At 40.8% G+C, this 21,080-nt stretch overlaps 1 protein-coding gene and 1 long non-coding RNA gene across 7 annotated transcripts in view; one reads left to right on the forward strand and one right to left on the reverse strand.

The window, feature by feature from the left end:
• The window catches only part of GPATCH2 (G-patch domain containing 2), a 103,995-nt gene extending 87,543 nt beyond the window's left edge, over positions 1–16,452 (forward strand). For all 6 annotated transcript variants that reach the window (XR_014523560.1, XM_083494536.1, XM_083494539.1 and 3 more), the window contains 2 exons: positions 351–433; positions 15,066–16,452. Coding sequence is in view for 5 of the 6 variants with exons in the window: in XM_083494536.1 (XP_083350662.1) it covers positions 351–433; positions 15,066–15,235 (253 nt within the window). In the remaining variant the exon portion in view is untranslated. The remainder of the gene's footprint in view (positions 1–350; positions 434–15,065) is intronic.
• The window catches only part of LOC310702868, a 42,340-nt gene continuing 32,558 nt past the window's right edge, over positions 11,299–21,080 (reverse strand). Inside the window, exons 2-3 of the long non-coding RNA XR_014523725.1 lie at positions 13,944–14,073; positions 11,299–12,542 (exon numbers count right to left, since the gene is read on the reverse strand). This is a non-coding gene — a long non-coding RNA (uncharacterized lncRNA). The remainder of the gene's footprint in view (positions 12,543–13,943; positions 14,074–21,080) is intronic.

Genomic DNA, 21,080 nt, shown 5'->3' on the forward strand with positions numbered 1-21,080 from the left:
GCCAAGTGAGCATGCTCAGTCCTCAGTCTTAGATTCCCCATCCCCCCCCCCCAATGTTTTGTATTACTGCAAACTTTAGGCTTTCTCCAAGTCTTTTTGATGCCTCCCTCTAGTGTATGTCCACGTAAGTAACGTCACTCCCTCTAGTGTATGGCCAATGCCCTTTTGGCTACATAAGTAACATCACTCTAAGCACTAGAAATACAAACAGTATCTGAAAGATTCCAACGTGTAGCTCTATGTTTATTTAAACTATTTTGACTAGGATGCAGATTCTGTGATAACACAGTCTTCAGAGTTGTTGTTTTTCCTACCAGTTATTAATACACCTCTCTGGTAATTGCTTACAGACAGACAAGTGTGCATTTGGGATCCTTATGTATGGGTGATATCAAACGAAGGAGAAAAGCCGCACCACTGCCAGGACCCACCGGTAAGCAGATTCACCATGATGACACATCCAGATGTCTTAAGTCTGTAAAACAGCATGGAGGGCGGGAGAGAACCCAGAAACTGGTTGGGGCTTACCTGCACAAAACTGGGCTTGGGGCGGTTTGACAAAGGAGCATTTTCAGGCAGCAGTCCTAAACCCACTTTCTAGGGAGCAAGTGCCACTGGCGTCAGTTGATTTGCATCTGACTAAACATGTAGAAAAGAGCTCTTGCAACTTGACACTTAAAAGAGCAAAGGGCTGGTGCAGCTCATCCCTTTCCTCTCACTGATTGGCCCCTATCTGTTTGCCATTGCCTGGTTTTTTCATATGGGAAAAGACTACTTTACTGACATCAACGGAAGCGTCCCTCCCATTGCAAACAGCAAGCATGGGATGGCCCAGTTCAGAGAAGAACCACAGTCAAGGCAGCCCATATCAGAACCTAGCCTCACATTTACTGCAGTAGCCCTTCACTCTTCAGCAGTATATTGTCCAGATTAATTTAGATGACCAGCTTTTCTCCAACTACCTGTATTACCTTTTTCATTTACTATGTTGTTAGTGGAACTTGTTTGTTTAAATATGTTCAGTGGAGAACAGACTCCACAGCTAATGCATGGAGTGGTTTTCACAGAGCACTAACTGACCTCCTTTGTGCACCGAACCTTCTCTTTACCCCATTCCCTCTTGACAAACTAGTCTTGCACAATTACCAAAACAGCACATGGTGACTGGAAAAATCAGCACGTGTTGTGGAACAGGTATCTAAATCCATCTTCTGTGTCACTGAGATTGTAAGCCTTCTGTCGGAGCCCATGCCAAGTAGGAGTTCTGTATTCTGCTTTGTATTCAGAATAAAAAAATTCCTTCCAGTAGCACCTTAAAGACCAACTAAGTTAGTTCTTGGTATGAGCTTTCGTGTGCATGCACACTTCTTCAGATACCAAAACACGAAAGCTCATACCAAGAACTAACTTAGTTGGTCTTTAAGGTGCTACTGGAAGGAATTTTTTTATTCTGACTATGGCAGACCAACACGGCTACCTATCTGTAACTGCTTTGTATTGTTTGCTAAGTGTTTAATATCAGTACTGAGCACACTGTTTAAAATCCACATGTTGCATACAAAAGAGGCTACATTTTCCTAAAACAATTATGAGAATATTTCAGAAGGCACCCTGTATCTACAGCGTACATGAGAAGTGATAAAATCAACTTGTGTTAATTGTCTTTTTCTGTATGTGCTTGAATGTCACTGTACTGCACACTTGTCAGCAAGGAAATATAATTTATGGGTTGACTCCTGCTAATGGAAGCACCCTTTGAGCATGGATCCACGCAGTAGCAGGAGGAAGCAATGCTTGCCAGTTACCCTCTACCTCTGCAGCCCCAGTGCCACTTCCCACACTATTCGGGAGGGTTGTAGGACCCCCTGAAATAATGTGGGAGATGGCTCTGATATTGCATGGGGATCAAGGAATTGCCCAAATGCCTTTCATGGTCAGAAGAAGTCTTATGCTCATAGAAGGTAAAGCCTGCTCCAATCCATTTTGCTGGCATATATAAAGTGTGCAGACACAAACATAGTTCTTGCATTCTGAACTGGCCTGTGGAGCTCTTCCGTGAAGTTATCTAACTTTGGCATTTCAATGGAATGGCTTTTGATTTTCATGGTGTTTCAGACATCAGTGACAGACCAAGAGAACTGTCTGAAAAATATTGCTAAAGCACCTTAGTGGCAGTAATATGGAAAAAGAGTGTGTCTAGGTCAAGTCCTAAGACTCTGAACATATGTGTAGTGAGTAGGAAAATGCTTAATGGCTGAGGAGAGGATAATATAATTATTTCTACAAGGTGATTTTAGCTTCACAACTTGCAAGTGACAGAAGGAAGTCATTTTGTAAAGTATATGTACGTATAAAGCATCATAAAATTAACTTTAGTGTACCTTTTCATCCCAGGCTTCCAACCTATTCAGTATTTTATTCTGCTACTGAAATCTGGCACACTTGCTTAACTTTCTGGCGGTGGCAGTAGTGTAAAAAGCCCTCTGTTTTCTACAAAAACAATTTGATCCCCACCCCACCCCGCAAGCCATAATTTTACAATGTTTAAGTGACTGGATGTGGTTTTATTAGAAAAAAAGAAAAGAAAAGAGGCTGAGAAGGGATTTTGAGATTCTTACAGCGCTACTGCTCTATAAGGGCCAACTTATGGAATAAAAACAGAGAAAAGTGCCTCTCGATAACTACAGCAGAGGCTCCACACATTAGGGATTAGCAAAGCAGTTAAGAGGATAAATGGTGAGCCCTGGATGCCCCCTATTCAAATCTCAGCTCAGCCATGAACTCCAGCAAGCCTTGCCTCTCACCCCCCCCCCATTTCCCTGTAATATGGAGGCAGAAACAGTGGGCTAGCACTACTGCAGCTACCTCAGCATACTCTCTTTGCAAGCGCACGCGAAAGCCATCCGACTTTGCCTCCTGCCAAAGAAATCCATCCTGTGAAAGGTGGCAGAAGTAGGAGATGCTTGTACCAAACTCTGTGGCCTGGGTGGGCCTAAAGGCCTGCAAATGGCCACATTCAGGGTGGGGTAAAGTCAAGGGCCCTGCTGTCCCGAGGGCCACAGTACAGGTGCTTTTCTATGTTGCCTTTGCGCTGGTAGAAGGCAACAGCTAAAGCAACAGCGCCAGGGAACCATTCTTGAAGCGACAAGGCTGTAAAAAGTGCCAGGATCTATGGGCCTGATTTTGTTAAGTGCTTTGGTTTCTAGAAAACGAGGTGTTGTGGCTCAGGTCAGCCTGGAAACAATCACCCTTCTGTGTGGAATTCCCTTCCAACAGCAGTGTATCTGGTACCTTGTGTAGCTTTTGTCATACACCGAACACACACTTCTTTGACACCTGAGATACAGAGTTTAGGACCCACCCAATTCACTTAACTGTAATATAACTTTTTAATATTATATTTTTAAATGGCCATAACTCTCCTTTTCACCCTCATGGTGAAGGGCACGTAAAAAATTTAATTGATGTTTATGATAAAAGGTAAAGGGACCCCTGACCATTGCGGTGCTCATCTTGCTTTATTGGCCGAGGGAGCCTGCGTACAGCTTCTGGGTCATGTGGCCAGCATGACTAAGCCGCTTCTGGTGAACCAGAGCAGCGCACGGAAACGCCGTTTACCTTCCCGCTGGAGCGGTACCTATTTATCTACTTGCACTTTGACATGCTTTCAAACTGCTAGGTTGGCAGGAGCAGGGACCGAGCAACGGGAGCTCACCCCATCGCGGGGATTCGAACCGCCGACCTTCTGATCAGCAAGTCCTAGGCTGTGTGGTTTAACCCACAGCGCCACCCACATCCCAGTTTATGATAATGGAGTACTGAATTTATAAGGGGGGAAACAAACTCTTCATCTGCTTAGAGAAACTTCCCTTTACGTTTGCTTTGAGGATTGAGAGCTGGTACAGTCTTTGGGACCCAAGTCCAGGGCTGCACACCTCAAGGACTCCCAAATCACCACCCAGAGAGCACTTGATTATGGAGACAGCAGCAAACAGGCCTTTCATTGGCACATGGGTGGGCTGGGCCCACCAGGGCTGATGCCGGTCACTGCAGGATCCTTCCTTATTTCGAAAAACACTGTAGTCTAGTTAGGCTTTTCTACAACAAAATAGTGCTTATTTTGTTAAATGTGTTTAATACCAGGGCAGTGAACGTTTACTCCATTTTATTCCTGCAGTTATGATGGTGCTGTGATCTAAGTGAGTTTAAAATGCAAAATGGCTCATTTCTTTCTTTTTTTAAATCAGAGTTGTCATACTTGCTTTTGTCTTTGCTGACACATATCAGGAATGTAGAAGTAGCTGTAAATCATGGGATGGCAGTAGCAAGGGGAGAAGAGAAATGTTAATTGTGTGCTTCACAGCTGAAGTAATACACATGGCTGTAAGACCCCTGTCTACTACAGGACATAGAAGATTAAGATTAAATCTTACACTTAAATACCCTGGGAACTGAGCATTGCCCTGTAAGACTGGACCCGCTTTTGTTTCAAAAGAAGTATGAAATCAAATAAGATAAACAAATTGTTTGTATTGAGTTAATTTACAAAGCTCTGCTGGAATGTTTAAAAGATCCACTAAGAGTTTAAAAGATCCATGAAATAAACTGTCAAAGTGAGGTACCTATGCAATCCTGCAACTAGTTAGTTGCTCCCCTTGACTTAAAATGCCTTAGCTTGTGTGTAACTGGATGAATTATATTCCTCACAGTGGTGTTTAAATATAATTCAATTCTTCTGCCTTATTTATTCAATTATTTGGATATTTTTCCAACCTTACCCCAGAGGCTCAGATCTGGCAAAAAGGCTAGCCTCCCAGTAATAGACTTGCGAGCCTAGCAAGTGCATGAAGAAAAGATTTCCATTGCCACATTCATAAATGTCAGTCGGTGACAAATGGTTTTCCCTATCTTTGTATGCAGTATGTTGAACAGCCTTATTTATGCATGTATGGAGGATAGATAGCATGGTGGAGCTAACAAACAGTTGGAATGAGGTGTTTGTGTATTTGTGAATCCTGTTCAGCACCTGTGCCGCTACGTACTTTTAGATACGTTACAAGGCTGTAGACTACTGTAGCTAGAAGTGTTATTGGTTAAACATTTATTAATTGTGACAAGAACACCCAATTTATTTCAGCGCTCTGGCTTATTTACTGCTCTTTCACCTTTGTATTTTGTATTGAAAAAGTAAAATGAATATTGATAGAGTTAGCTATTGATTTCTAAATTTATAGCCTGTTCTCAGCCTTGAGACAAAGTCACATACCAATAGCGCCGTGTGTATTAGTAACAAAGGATGTAGATTTACTCTTACAGCAATGAAAAACTGTTGAAGCAAGAAACTTTTAGCAGTGGAGAGCATTTTATAGTTTGAAAAATGTCATCTGTAAAGGTGAACTAAAGCGGTGAAGAAAATAAGGTGAATTCTATCAGATAATTCCAGTCAACAGCTGAAGTAATAGGGTCCTAATCTGTATTTTTTTTTTCTCAAAAGAGGAAACGTTTGACTTTATAGTCTATGCTAAAGCTCCTTTTTTAACATTGCAGCAAGAAACCAGGAAGGGTGTACCACCTGAAACAAAAGATGCTTCTCCTCATATATTGCCTACAGTTTACATACAGCCTTTTAAAAATGACAAAGAATGGTTGGAATATGTTGTTCCTCTTAGGGCAGCCATGAATTTATTTCAGGAAATAAATACCTGAAGGAATTGATGACTAGTGAAGCAATATAATATCTGACATGGGAGCATGTCATTCTGAATGCCTTTGTCGGCTTGCTAAACACCTGAACTGTAATACTATTTCGTATGAGTCCTTAAGAAGCTTTATGGCAAAAACAGAGTGCCCTTGAGTTTGTGTGGATATGCATGCACCTGGGCACACACTCACAAAACAAGTGCTTTCATTGTTGATTCCTGATTCCTTGGAACGTGACTAGGAAAGTAGGGCTCTAGCATTTCCAATTTCAGCATCCAATAGAGTCATTTTTGCCCCCTGAGCAAAGTATAGGTAGCAATACAATGGGCAAGGGACACTCCACTCCTACTGCACTTAACTGGTTCTATGTACTATATAAACACACACCATCAAAGAGGCTACAGATATGTTGGAGAACGAAACTTAACTGCAGTACCCTCAGGTAATCCTGTGTCTCTGAGACCGCAGAGTCACCCAGAAGGTTCTCCGTTGGTGTAAGGCTTGAAGTCTGATTTCTGTAACTGTCTGTCTTCTGTTCTTCCCTGGAACTGAAACCAGTTGTGTCCATCTCCTAGTTTGTTTCCCCTCTATGTCTCAGCAGAACAACACCAAAGCTTTAGCACTTTCTCATCACACATCCATCATCTTCTCCCTTCTCCACACCCCTGGCTCTCTGTACTTTCTTCTCTGTACTATCCCCCACAGTTCAATTGTTAACTTGTGGAAACTTTGGGCAATATCTCCTCCTCTTTCTACCCAACAAAGAAAATACAAAAATGTGAGGTTTACATAGAAGAGAATGCTCTGGCACTAAAAGTACCGGAAAGCTTTTCTTGGCCTTTTGCTTTTGGAGCTGCCTTTTTAAATTGCTGTATAACTTTAAGCCACTTCACACATTGCATGCATTCCAGGTAGCAAGTTCTTGTATAGGAGAATAAGGAAACTCCACCACTTTTCATCATGATGTTCACACATGCGCATGTGCAAAGTGAAATTAGTACAAGCAAAAACAGCAGAGGCTTGCTTTAAACATTTCACATGTAAAATGCAGCAAATGCTGGCATATAACGGTAGCTCAAGGTAGTAGATAATCTTTGATGAAAAATAAATGCTTCAATATTTTGTCTGGGTTAGTTGGCTACATGTTGTGTTTCAGGCTGATGCACTTTGGAATGACTTGAGTTATCAACTCTTTTTTTTTATAAGAATGTGTTTTAATGAAAAATCTGACAGATTCTCTATTATGGTATGTAATATCAAGTACTGCTATAAGGTCATCATGACTCTGTTTAACAAGGTAATCAAAAGGCTAAATGTTTTCATTCCGCTTAAAAATTGCCAGCAAAACTATTTTGCTGACGTCTAATGCAGCAGTGATTAAAAATCAGACTTGAATATGAGCAGTGCCAAAATGATGATTTGAAACTACTGTGATTATACTATTCCAACAGAGGTTACCCAGGCCTGGCTTGTGGTGAAGGTCAACCTTCTGATCTGTTTATAGAAAAAGGACAGATTTGGGTTAGCTAGATAAGCTGGGGTAAATTTCCAATGCATTGAGCATGAGAGGTTGCTTCCAGTTTTTCTACTGTATAACAAGCTTTCATATTGTCCCTGTTAACACCAAATGGTTCTGCTGGCATTGTATGATCCGTCCAACTAAAGATTCTATCAAAGAGAACAACCAGCAAAAATGCCTATAGCCAGTACTTTTTCACACAGCTCATAGTTCAACTGTGGACCACCAACCTGGAGGTTTTAACAGAGGATTAGACGAATTTGTGGAGGATAAGACTATCAGTGGCTAGTAGTATTGCAATTTTATGTTGTGAACTGCCCCGAGATCTGCAGATGAAGAGCGGTATACACATTTAATAAATAATAATTATAATTCCTTCACTGGCAGAGGCAGTGTGCTTCCCAAAATCAGTTGCTGGTAGTCGCATGTGGGGAAAGGGCTGTTGTGCTTAGTTTCTGCTTGGAGGTTTCCAATGGGCATCTGGTCGGCCACTGTGAGAACAGGCTGTTGGACTAGATAGGCCTTTGCCTTATCCAGTAGGCTCTTCCTATGTACTTCAGAAATATGGTATCCTGAACAGGCTTGTTGTTGTTGTTAAGTCATGTCCGACTCTTCGTGACCCCATGGACCAGAGCACACCAAGCACTCCTGTCTTCCACTGCCTCCCGCAGTTTGGTCAAACTCATGCTGGTAACTTCGAGAACACTGTCCAACCATCTCGTCCTCCGTCGTCACCCCTTCTCCTTGTGCCCTCCATCTTTCCCAACATCAGAGTCTTTTCCAGGGAGTCTTCTCTTCTCATGAGGTGGCCAAAGTATTGGAGCCTCAGCTTCAGGATCTGTCCTTCCAGGGAGCACTCCAGGCTAATTTACTTAAGAATGGATACGTTTGATCTTCTTGCAGTCCACGGGACTCTCAAGAGTCTCCTCCAGCACCATAATTCAAAAGCATCAATTCTTCGGCGATCAGCCTTCTTTATGGTCCAGCTCTCATTTTTGAGAGCTGGACCATAAAGATGAACAGGCTTGGCTGCTGTTTTTATCTGTAAGCCGCCTCTAGTCTTGTCAGGTGAAAAGGTGGGTTCAATAGCTCAGTAGCTAAACATGAGACTCTTAATCTCAGGGTTGTGGGTTCAAGCCTCATGTTGGGCAAAGAGATTTCTGCATTGCAGGGAGTTGAACTAGATGATCCTTGTAGTCCCTTCCAACTCCACAATTCTACGATAAGCCCCAGTACACAGTGTTGTATCATGAATAAGCAGCACCAACCTTGTAAACCCCACTTTTCCCAAAGTGCTTCTTAAAAGCTGCTCATGGGAGGAAGTCAGAAATGCTCTTTAGAGAAGATTGAGAAGATGCTAGCAGAAGATAAAGGGAGAACCTCTGAATGCATGAAGGTGCCTTATACCAAGTCAGGCCATTGTTTTATCTGGCCCAGTGTTGACTGCATCTCGAATATCTCAGGCAGAGGTTGTTTCCAGCTTTACTACCTGATCTTTGCCGGGGGCGTTTTCTGCTTACGAAATATGTGCTCTGCCACTTGAATTGTGGCCATACACTGAGGGGAACCCTTGCTTGTGCTTAAAGGTGCTATTTAGGTCTTACCATTGATTTTGCATTGAAACATATAGACTAGCATTCAAACAAAAGGTCTCAGCATTCACTTTCTAGGAGTGCAGATGGCGAAGCAGAGCATACAGTGCGTATAGCAGTGTTGGTGTGGTTGCATGTTGCCTACTTCAAGCCTCATGGGCCCAACTCTCCCTTACTGAAGTTCCACTGAGCAAAAGCCTTCGCACCTGTGGAAACCATCCCAGCAGGCATGTGAGCGTCTGTGTATACCAACAATCTGAATACCACAAAAGAGGCCATTTGTGTCAACTCGAAAGCATTGAGCTGCATTATTCCTCAACACTGTGCAAGTTCAGCACAGTTAACTGGATGACTTTGGTTTGGTTTGGTTACTGGTAGTGATTTTTCTATCTATATAAACATTAGCTTTTTTTTTTAAAGAATTATTCTCACTGATTTATTTGCTCTAGGGGAACCCTTAGGAAAAAATCATGGATCAAGACAGCTTGTGGTTTCGAGAGCAGTATTGTTACAGCACATCTTTCCTGCATCAAGCGGTTTCAGACCTTTACATTTTGCAGGCTGGTTTAGCAGCCACAAATAGAGAAGTGAAAGGAATACTCTGAATATTAAATGCCTTCAGAGAACAGGGGGAAAGGTGCACTAGGTTATAAAGCGAAGCAGCATGTATCTCCCTGTTTTCCATTGGCTGTTTATCCAACATCAATACAACACTTTAGGAGCCAAATTACTAAACAAGCTGCCAATTAGGCTTGCAGTCAGCTGGATAGATTAGTGGCTAAGAGAGGCAGATACAAGATTTTCATCTCTTGAGCCAATTACTCAAGTGAATTACCATCCACGGTGCTCCTTGGGAATTTAAGGTAGAAAAGACTCACTCTGCTGCGATAGTGAGATCCAGGATAGGGGGTCAGGGTTATCAGGCCACGTAGTGTAAAAATTGCCCAAGCAAAAAAGAGATCCTTCTTGGAAAGGACTTAAAGGATTTAGGGCTGCCAGGAGTGCTGGAAAAGAAAATAATAGTTGTGGGGTGTCCTGCTGCAGCAAACTTGTTAAATTCACATGTGTTAATCTTATAAAAGGGAAGAGAGAACCAAGACGGCCTCAGTTTTAGCAAAAACAAAAATAAATCTCCAGTATGAAATAGTGCCTTCTTAGGAAATGATCAGACTGCTCCACTTTTACATGCAGATATTACTAAAAATGCAGGGTAAGGAATATTACATCGTGTCTAATCCAAAATCATTTAATTGGAACTATTTGGAGAGTCCTACGCACATACATTTCCATGTCATGTTTTATTTCTAAACCACTTACATTTTATACCTGGTGATTCCAGGCCCAAAATTTAGTGCTGCAATGTTTAGGCTGCAGCCCTATGCATACTGAATAGCACCATTGAGCACAATGGGATTTACTTCTGAGTAGACATCCAAAGTATTGCTCTATGATGGTACAATCCTGTGCATATCTGCTCAGAAGTAAGTTTCACTGAGTTCAGTGAGACTGACTGTGAGGTAAGATTAAGAATAAGCTGGTTTTTAAGAGAATGACTAAAAATGCTCCTAGTTACCGTATTTTTCGCTCTATACACGCACCCAACCATAACACGCACATAGTTTTTAGAGGAGGAAAATCCGCAGGCATGCCACCGGTAGGCATTCCCTCCATAACACGCACAGACATTTCCCCTTACTTTTTAGGAGGAAAAAAGTGAGTGTTATGGTGCAAAAAATACGGTAATTGGAAATAGTTTATTTTAGAGTGGTAATTTATTATTAATACTTTTAGTACTTAATATTTTTAAGTACTTCAAAAAGTGTAGATTTCATTTGTCATATGAGAACAGACAATCTCTTTTCTCTCTCACACAGGAGGGAACACTTTTCTAATATGCCTGCTATGACACATGCAGGCATCATCTAAAAAGAGAACATTTTTCTTCTACAACTAATTGTTTTATTCATGTATCATTTTATTCAGATTTAATGCATTCAGTGATTTAAAATAAATGAATGCATGATATTAATCAAACAAGAGTTCGTACATCAATAGATAGAACTCCCCCACAAAAAATAGGTTAAAAATAGAATGTACAGGTCAACCACAGATAAAGCTTCCACCACTAAGCATCTGCATAAATAAAGAGATCTGATTCCCCCCCCCAAAAGACGCTCTAGTCTCAATCAGTATTTGTGGTCCATGAGAATGGCATTTTGCCCATGTCTATGTATCTTAAACGTATTCTGTGTGGCATTTTTTTCTAAGTAGTGTGCTTCTTGGTTTCTGTTAACATAGCTGCTGTTTTTTGGCTTATCAAAAGCAGCACATTCCAACAGAGTTCACTGGGACTTACATCTTGGTCAGTATACCTGGATTTGCAACATTAAACTCGTGTTAAAGGGGAAGTGACATCAGTTTTCTTATGAGCCTGAACAGGAAATAATGTGTTTCAGTCACAGTGCTAGCATTTAATATTCACACAGATTAAGCAAGAAATTGTTTATTTAATCAAGGCCACTTCTGGTATTGTTTTTGTTGTTTTTTTAAAAAAAACCCTCTATAAAAATAAAGTTCAAAAGGTACCAAAGCAAAAGCTGCAAGATGTGCATGTTAAAATATAGGCAAAGTTTCTGCGGTTCTTTTGTGTTTTGAGAGCCCTACTGAAATTCTTAAGCAAATGTAAAACCTGAACTTCGGCAAGCTGTTGTATCCCAAAATGATTAAACAGATGTGAAGCCTGCAGCAGCATTAGACCTCTGATCTGATTTTTAGCTTACAGATGGAATTAAATTAATTCATGGCAATCCCTGTAAAATCAAGGGTATGGCACTGAATGCTAGTGCTCTGCTTAACCAGAATGTACCTGTTCCAACAGCTGTTGTGAAAAATTACATGGCTTAATTTTCATAGAAATCTACCTTTAATGACATCATAAATATTATTTTGAAATAAAAATTTAATTGCAAGCTTTGTTTTTTCTCTCTCTTTTTTTTTCAAAGGAGTGCCTTGATTTACTATATACAAACTTTATTGCCCTTTTTCTTTTATGGGCTTTATATTAAGTCTCTAAAACATTTACATGCATAAGGAGTATCTCCAGGAATTGTGAAAATATGCACTGGTAGAGCTACAAGACTGTACATTTTGGCTTACTGTGATTTCCCGGGAAATTCTGAAGCTTTTGCTCTACTAATGAAAGTCACTGGCCAAGAAAGTGTGTTCCGTTTACTGTGTTTGTGGCAACAACTGCAGTGAGCTGCCCACTGACACTGTTTGTTCTGGTAGCAATCAGACATTGCAGTCCTTAAACAGCAGAAAAAGCTTTGTGCCACTGGTGCAGCAGCCTATTATTAATGAGCAGTATTAACTCTGGTCTTGCAGAGATTGTCACGAAGTCTTTCCTGCTGAAACAGTTGGAGATTCTCTGCCTTTCTCAGGCTGTTTGCATAGCTACTTTTCTTATAGATGGAGAAAAAATCCTGCTACTGTATTTATAATCCTCAACATGGTTAGAAAGTTGCTCCCAGTTGTTTCTGGGGCCACTTGCTAGAAACAGCGCCTTGGGAAGTTAATTCTTTTAATTGTGATGTTCCAAGTAGTTGCTTTAATTAGTCGATAAATATAAAGTACAGTAAAAGTAGTTTTTAGTTCCTTGCCTTTCAGCCAATGAGCACCAATAAATTTTGCATGTGGTTGTTCTCTCTCTGTTTTAGGTGACACAGGAAAAACTGCAAGAAATAAGGTTACAGTAATTGTTGCCTCAAATAGAAGGCAATGTTCAAAATAAGCCAATTAGAATGCCTGCAATTTGCTAAATCACTACAGAAAGCCATTCTCAAATTGAGGCTTCAGAGTTTTCCACAAACAATGAAATATTGCATACAGCTTGCCTTTTTTTAAAAAGGCAAACTTTAAAAGGCCTAGTACAGATGCAATTCTGTCCCATCACCAGTACATAGCCTGGTGATTAGGAACAACACACAAAGTACCACGTGCTTCTCCAAGTCCCTTCTCTCACTTAAACATCTGTCTCCTTCCTTTTAAATGTTGACATGGCATTATGTCCAAACTGCACTGATATTTTTTGTAACCATTGTGTCAAACCATAGTTTGCAAACCTGTTTGTGACCATCAGTTACAAAATGATCTGGTGCTAACAATGATTTGGTGCCATCAGACATAGTGCACTGACCACAACTGAAGTGGGAATGTCCACATGAGCGAAGTGGAGCACATGATCCCATGCCATGCTCCCAAACACCAAACAGCGAATACCAAACAATAAGGCAGCATTCCATCTGCACTTGTGCTACAAGTGGTGGCAAATTAACTAGTTTTCTTATCCTTTAGTAAGTATGCAATGACAGCAGACTTTGATCCACTGAAAAGTGCTTTTGAACTGTAGTTGGCCTCTGTCAGTCTCAAGAGACAATGGAAGACTGCACCTTTGGGGTTAAAGTCAAAGTGTTGGAGAGTTGCAGCGCCTGCCTTTAAACACGTTATCATTAAAAACATTGAATGATACCCAGTGTTGCACAAGTTTCCTCTCCTGCCTTTTGTCCCCACCCTCGCTCACAAATATGTCCCAACCCTCCAAAGCAGATGTAATGAGAGTGGGGGCTGCAGGATCTAGGAGAGGAAGAGAAAAGCCTGTTGCAGGAGCAGAACGTGGCTTTCCCAGTGGACGCACACAATTGGATACCTCCCACCAACCTGTTTTCTTTCTGTAACCCTTTGCACTGTGACGTACGCTTTTATATCCCTAGCATATCCCATTTTGTGTTTAAAACAATTGTGTAAGGAAGGTTATGCTGAGAGGGTGGGTGGCTTGTTGAAAACCATTCAGGGAGCTCTAATAGCTGAGGCTAGGGTTAAAGCAAGTGCGAATCCACATAAAAATCCAGCACTTGATCAGGTGGGCTTGCAGTACAGTAGGAGCAACAGTAAGTAGTCTTGGCATGCAATTAGCAAAGCTGCTTTTTGGCTTGTATATTTATAGGTGCTGAATGGAACAAAATGCATGGAGTTTCAAATTCTGATAATTATATCCTATGTTGAGGAGGAAATTTTCATTATATTGTATATTAAAGTACTTAAGTATCAGTTAAAAACAAAACTCTTCCAATTACCTGTCAGTCACAGAAAATTGCGTACTTTCCACTGAGGGGCTGGCATCAAGAATAGTAACACCACTATATAAAGTTGCACATTTTGAAGAACAGGGTGTTCAGCTCTCTATTCCTTATAGAATGCTGGTTTCTGTTAATGTTAAAAAGAGCAATTATAAGACTTTCACTTTTCCAGACCCTTGTTTTAACTCTCTTGTATTCATTGTTATACATTTGTATCCAACTTTCAGCGAAGAGAGACCCAGAACAGCTTTGTTAAGCTGAGCTTGTTAGGCTTCCTCACCTATTTCCATTCTGCCCAGGACCAGGCCAGGGCAATTTGCTGCCTGAGGCACAGGACAAGATGCCAGCAACCCACTTTTCTTATGCAGGAGCCGAGCGGACTGGCATTTGCACCTTATTTCAAATCAGGCAAAAAGGACAGTGTCCTCAATCGCACCTGAGGGTATCTTAGAAGATTCAGGACAGGACATGTGGCACATGCACAGCTCTGTCCTCCAACACCTCAGCACAACTCACAGAAAGTGGGAAAGGACAAAAAGAGAGAACCCTAATCCCAATATCTACACGGCAGTCTGACTCCAGTGCCACCGTAAGCTGGGTTCTCTCATGTGCCACCATAGCCACAGACGGGTGTGACACAGGCTGAAGTAGCTGGTAGTTAGCATACATTAGATTTTTATGACTGTGGCCTCTCCAATAGTATCACCACATAATACTTAATATTATATAGACTGCAAAGATTTTAGTGACAAATGTGCAGTTTAAGGGAGCTGAGCAATACTTTAACATTGATTAATGCAACCAGGTTCCCCTGTTTTTATTTCTATGGTTCTTGCCACCTTTGAGTCATGTTGGAATGTAATTTCCAACACACGTTATTATGCATGGTGTTAAGCATTTATATAATTCTTTTTTTCTCTCTTTCAAATAAAGGAAATTAGCCTATAACATTCTCAGATCAACATGCAACCTTGAGGTCGATGTGCACAAAGACATCCTGTTCTAGCAACCTATTAGATAAATTAGGAGAATAAGAAGGTTTAAGGCTTACGAGGAGATTATCCTGCTCTTCTGCATATGGCCATCCTGATTAATGCTGTGTATTTCTTTTAATCTCAGGGTTTGTAGGTGAAAATGCTCAACCGATCTCAGATAGCAACATTGGCAATAGGATGCTCCAAAGTATGGGCTGGACACCTGGCACAGGCCTTGGACCAGAAGGCAAAGGGATAGCCGAACCAATCCGAGCAATCCAGAGGCCAAAAGGACTTGGACTTGGATTCAGCTAACCGAAAGGCACTCCAGCTGCTGTTCAGACAAGACGACGACCAACCTTTCAACTTTGAAATAACTCAGAAACATCCAGTGATTCTTACCGTCACTTTTGAATACAGAAGCCTCAATGTTTTCTATTAAAAGCTGCAAGGGACCAGCCATTAGGGCAGTCCTGATGTTTGAACCCTAACTCTGTAATGGTGCTAATCTTTTTAATTGTACTTTTTTATTTTCTGTGGTCTTGACCATTTATATTGTCAAAATTCCCAAGAACTGATTGGATTAGTTCCCCCCATCCCTTTAAAGACTTGCCAACTGCACAGGTGCACCTGAGTTTTTCTTTCTCAACCCTTTCATAGAACAGGCCACTTTTGCTCGTTTCAATTATAATGGAAAGCTGCTGTGTTACTTAATAAGATGGTGCAGATGCAGTATAGTATTAGACATTGCTGCACATCTCCTTCCATTCCAAAAAGGTCTTGGTAGATTGTTCATCAAGGCAGCATAGATGCAGAGCTGGTTCAACAGCACTCTAGTGAGGAAAGAAGGAGTGACAGAGTTCACCTTTCTAAAAGATTGCATCTCTGCCTCAGTGGCAGCCAGATACAGCCTTCATGGGCAGGGCTGCTCATGACTCTGCCTCATTTCAGGTCAGTTTAATTTTATATTTAATTTGATATACCATATTTGCAGATGAGCCAACATAAAGCACATCTTGCTTCCCAGCATGCAATTTTGCATGACAAACGCATGACAAACGGCAAGCTTTATTATTCCAGGAGTTGCCGCATGTAACTCCACCCTCCTCTCTCTCACCCTAATACACACACCTTTTGAGTACAATTTTAATTGGTTGTTGCATCTTAGGTGGTGTTATTTTAAAAGCAAAGTTTTTAAACCAATTGTACTGCTGTCATTTATCCAATCACTGTGAATGTGTATCCCGACCCGTTGTTAGCTAAGTGGATTTAAAATGGGACATTGGAGTCTCTGAATTATAGTTATAATTTGGGAGATATTTCTTAACTGGAAAGAAACAAAACATGGTGGTGACAAAGGTGGGCCAGGGTGGAGGCTTCTCAGGCACATATTCTTGAAAGAAGGTGAAAGGATTTGAAACAGTCTAACAGGAAGTGCTTTAATTTTATCAACAGCCATAATTTCACACTTAATATTTTGGCTTGCTTTTGTGCTGACACCAATCTCATTAAAGAGTCCTTCTATCACTGGACTGGAGGTTTATTTCAATGACTGTGTTAGCTTGGCTTAATCATACCTGTACCCTAAAGTAATCACTTCAGAATTCATATACGGCTGCCAGCATAAGGCTGTATTCAGATGTCACACTTCCCACCACCTGCTATCATTGGCATAATAACATTGCCTACCAAACACAATGGGTGAGATCCAGAGAACTGCAAGCAGAGTTCCACTTAAACTATTGGGTTTTCCTGCTCCTCCATTCCCATTGCCACCCACTTTGCCCTCAAAGAGCCACTCTTGAGTTTCAAAGGATCTTCCAGAATGGGATGTGCCGGGGTGGGGTGGGGGGTGGAGGAGAAAATCAGCAGAGATAACACCAGCTTTTGTGACTGAAAAAAACAGGTACTCTTAAATAATAAAATCCAGTTTCTGAATTCTGCTTTTTTTTTTTTTTACCATGCTCAAAACATAAGGAATAGGGGAATACTCAATTCTCAGTGGCTTCAAGTAAGTAACAAACTGTAACCTAGAATCTGCCATTGCCTGGGCACTGTAGTATCGGTAATATATTAGCTGCTACTGCATTGCACCTGGTCATCATATGAATGGGCAATTAACTGGTTTTCAGTAGAAAGGAAGGAAAGGGAGGAAGCAGTTATGGCAAGGGTTATGATGAAGCAGTGGCCAAAGACAAAGGTCCCAAGTAACTAAGAGGAAGAAGCAGGAGTTAAGGGAAAATATATAGGATTCAGGTGACAGTATTTGTTTGCTAAGGTCGGAATTATCTATTCTGATTGGTTGCTCAGTGTCTCAGGCAAAGACTTTTGTCATCAACTGCTCTTTGATCGAATTCAGGTTGGGAACGCCAGGCATGAACCAAATTTCATCCAGCTCCCTGGTCCCCTTCCGACGATCAGCTGCTCAGTGAGGTGAGAAAGGCTTTGATGTTCAGGTCCTTCCCCTTTTCTGTTCCTTGCAAATATGCAAAAAGTATGCAAAAATGCATATGATTTTGAGAGTGCAAATACATTTTGAAGCTTGAGACTTCAAATAGCTGAAAAGAAGGAATTATTGTTCAGCTATTTATTGAACCTTGTTTGCATTCTTCTGGTACTACTGAGTTTTGCCTTCTGCACAGGCAAAATAAAGAAAGGGAGTTGGAGAGCTTTTTATAAACATGTATATTTATTTTAAAAAGTTATGTGAATAAAATGGAAGGTAAATATGAGTGCAGTTATTAAGAAATAAATCGCTCTGAGTGGGTGTCTGGCTCTGTGTGCTACTGGAATATGGCCTTTGCCACAGTAATTCATAAAGTGAATTCTGTAACATGGTGATCCTACTATAAAAATGTCCCTAGAGTGTGCTACAATTTGTAGCTTCCCTCCCAAACAAACTGTGCTTCCTTTTGCAATGTGATTTTAGGTAAGTAGATCTAGGGATCAACCATTGCAGTGTAACTGAGGAAAGGAGGGTGGTTTAGAGATTTAGTCATAAAACTTCAAGAATTATGAGCTGGGTTGTAATTTAGATTTTAGAATAATTTATTGCAAGGCAAATACTTACCTTTGATTCAAAGCTGCAATGTTCAGTGTTAAAATGCTAGCATAGGTATTTTTGATGCTTCCACATGGAAGAGTTAAGCAGGCATTTTCTCTTTGGTCGAGTAATAATAAATTGACATCCTCTGGAGCCTTGGTGGCTGATGGGTAATAATTTAGGCATATAGTAGACTTGATTAATTTGTTATCCAAGTAATACTAGACTACTGTACATACATGCAGCTTTAATGAAAGTACTGTATGTGCATTTAATATATAATCCACCTGACTTTTTTGTGTGCATGTAGCACTATATCTTCACTTTGTGATTAAAATGAAAAACTATAGGCATACAAATATGTTCTGCTGTAGAGGGATCATTGTGTAATAAGCTTGTTTTCTACCATTTGCCCTTCCATTTTGCCTTTTAAAATTCAGTATGTGTTTTTTATTTTAAAAAACCTGAAGCTGAATTAGCAGAAAGTGACTCGACATCCACACTGACATTAAAGTTTCAAAACTCTGACCAGCCAGAACAGAACATTATAAATTCTACTGGGGGGGGGGCACAAAACAAAATGCCTTAAATGTTAAAGGGTAAAGAGGTATAGTCAACATATAGGGGTGGATCTACACACGGGGGGGGAATGCTATAAGTCACAAATCAAATCATTATAACAAAAGGGGGAAATCGCATAGAAAGGTTTTGTGCTCTATAGCACCATCTGGTGCTGCATGTTTATAACACATTTAAAATGCTGTTTTTTGACTAATGTAGCTGAATCAGAAGTGGGTCTCCAGGTGGCTTAGAAAAAGTTAAAATCCACACTATTACATTTTAGGGTTATAACCACCAGTAGCCAATGTTTTAGTTTATGCCAGCACTTCCCAAACTTGTTTTTCACGAATCACTTGCAAAGTGCTGAGGCTCATGGCGGGCCACTTAACAATTTCTCTGCCTCTCATAGCAATTCTAATATGTTATGCTAGTTGCTGCATCATTTTAATTGCATTTTTATAGCTTCTTTTACTTCTGTTGTACGTATTTACTGCATTGCAATTCGAATTCCATAGAATTAAAATTATAAATGTTCTTCACAGACATGCCCCAGGCCACCAGTTTGGAAACCCCTGATTTATGTTATTCCTCTGAGAATCGTGGTGAAGACTGGGGTGTGCAACTAAAACCTTGGCTGCGCATTATTTTTACCCCATGAGAGAATGCTTGAAGCATCCTCTGTGTCGCCATAATGTTCAGTACCACATGCTTCTTCCGTGTGGGAGTTTTCATGCCAGCAATATGACCTATTTCTGGTGGTGGTTGGGCACCCTTCAATGACTGATTCAAGTGCATCCACATGATAATAAGGATGCATTGACTAGTCCCAAGAATCTCACTAGTTTTCTCACCTAGAGTTCCTGTCATTTAAAAATACTCCCATGCAGAGTTCCTACAATTTGAAAAAGGTTGCAGCATTTGGCAATTGGTCATTCATTTCTTTATCCACTGACTTATTTCAAATAGATGAAATCTGACTATAGTTTTTGTTGTTATATTAATCCATCCAATAACATTGATTGCATTCTAAGAAATTTTTGATCTGTTAGAATCACACAAGTTGCCTTAGGGGTAAGAAAGAGTCTTTTTCAAAGAAAAAAACCCCAAGTCATTAGGTATTAAATACTCATTGATTTAACAGGTTTGCCGTAATATATATTCAACTGACGAGTGGACCATGAAGGCTCCTTCTGGAGGTCTCCTACTAAGCACAGACTCATTACTTTACACACCTGACATTTTAAGTAGATCCAGATTTCTCTCCAGCGAGTCAGTCCCATTAACTGTCAGTGTGATGATCTACTATTGCCACTTTTGGTTTTATCTGTACATTAGAGTTGTCTCCTGTCTTTGAATTGTCAGACAGCATAAATCATCCCCCTGATTCAGACATCGCCGCATTTGCAGCGGAACAATGAGACTCGATTCCTTGTCAACTTTTTCAGGGAAATGTTTGTGTTTCGTTGTAGTTGGAACAAATGTAGGTGCATTTTTGCCTGTGCATTCTGGTTAGAAAAATGTAGCTGTGGATATAAGAAGGAATCACACTGATCTCTTCCCTCCTACATTCAACCCTTGCCTAAATCAACAGGTGAGCCATTTCTAAACTGTTTTCCTGTTTCTCATCTTAGGCTATGTCGTAAGAGCAGCAACTCACCAAGAGGCTAATCATGAGCCACATTAATACATAGTAAATGAAAACTGGCAGGATCTCTGAAAGCATAAGTAATTCTTAATGAGTAATTCTGAGTAATTCTTAATGAGTGCTACAGTTGGCTTATAGGGCAAAGGTAACACAGAACCAATACACCAACATTCTCTCCAGTGCTTTTTTTCTGGGGAGGGGACGCAGGAGTACACATACCCCTAAACATTTTGTGAATCTAGATTTGGCCTCATTGAGGGGCAGTATTTCAATATGAGTAGGAAAATGAGAGTACCCCTAAACATTTTTTTAAGAAAAAAAGCACTGATTCCCCCTATTTCATTCTGGTTATTAACTACTAAGGCAGGCACCCCCAACCCGCAGCTCTCCAGATGTTTTGGTCTACAACTCCCTTGATCCCTAGCTAAAAGGACCAGTGGTCAGGGATGATGGGAATTGTAGTCCAAAACATCTGGAGAGCCGAAGGTTGGGGATGCCTGTACTAAGGGATATTTCTCTATCATTCCCATCTTGGTTAACTTTCTATTATTAATCATGTGACTACCCAAGCTGAGCTCTGACTTGACAGATAGGCAGTGCTGCCATAGTACACAGGGTAGCTTACAAGAATAGCCTTCAGTTCTTTATAAGTTTGACAAGAGCTGGGCTGGTGCCAAAGGCTGATTGCTTTACTGTGGATTGCCATGGTTAACCAGGAGTTGCTTGGTAGTAGTCTGTGGAGCCATATGCTCCAGCCCCTTACACCAGGAGTAGCCAATGTGGTGTCCTCCAGTTGTTGTCGGACTGCAACTCCCACAAGCCTCAAGCTAACATGGTCATTGGTCAAGGACGGTGGTCATTCTACTCCAACACTTGGCTGCCCACCTTTGCCCAACACCCCTTAAAAGCAG

Source organism: Podarcis liolepis, assembly GCF_965112155.1.
Source record: "Podarcis liolepis genome assembly, chromosome: 3".
Classification (NCBI taxonomy): Eukaryota; Metazoa; Chordata; class Lepidosauria; order Squamata; family Lacertidae; genus Podarcis; species Podarcis liolepis.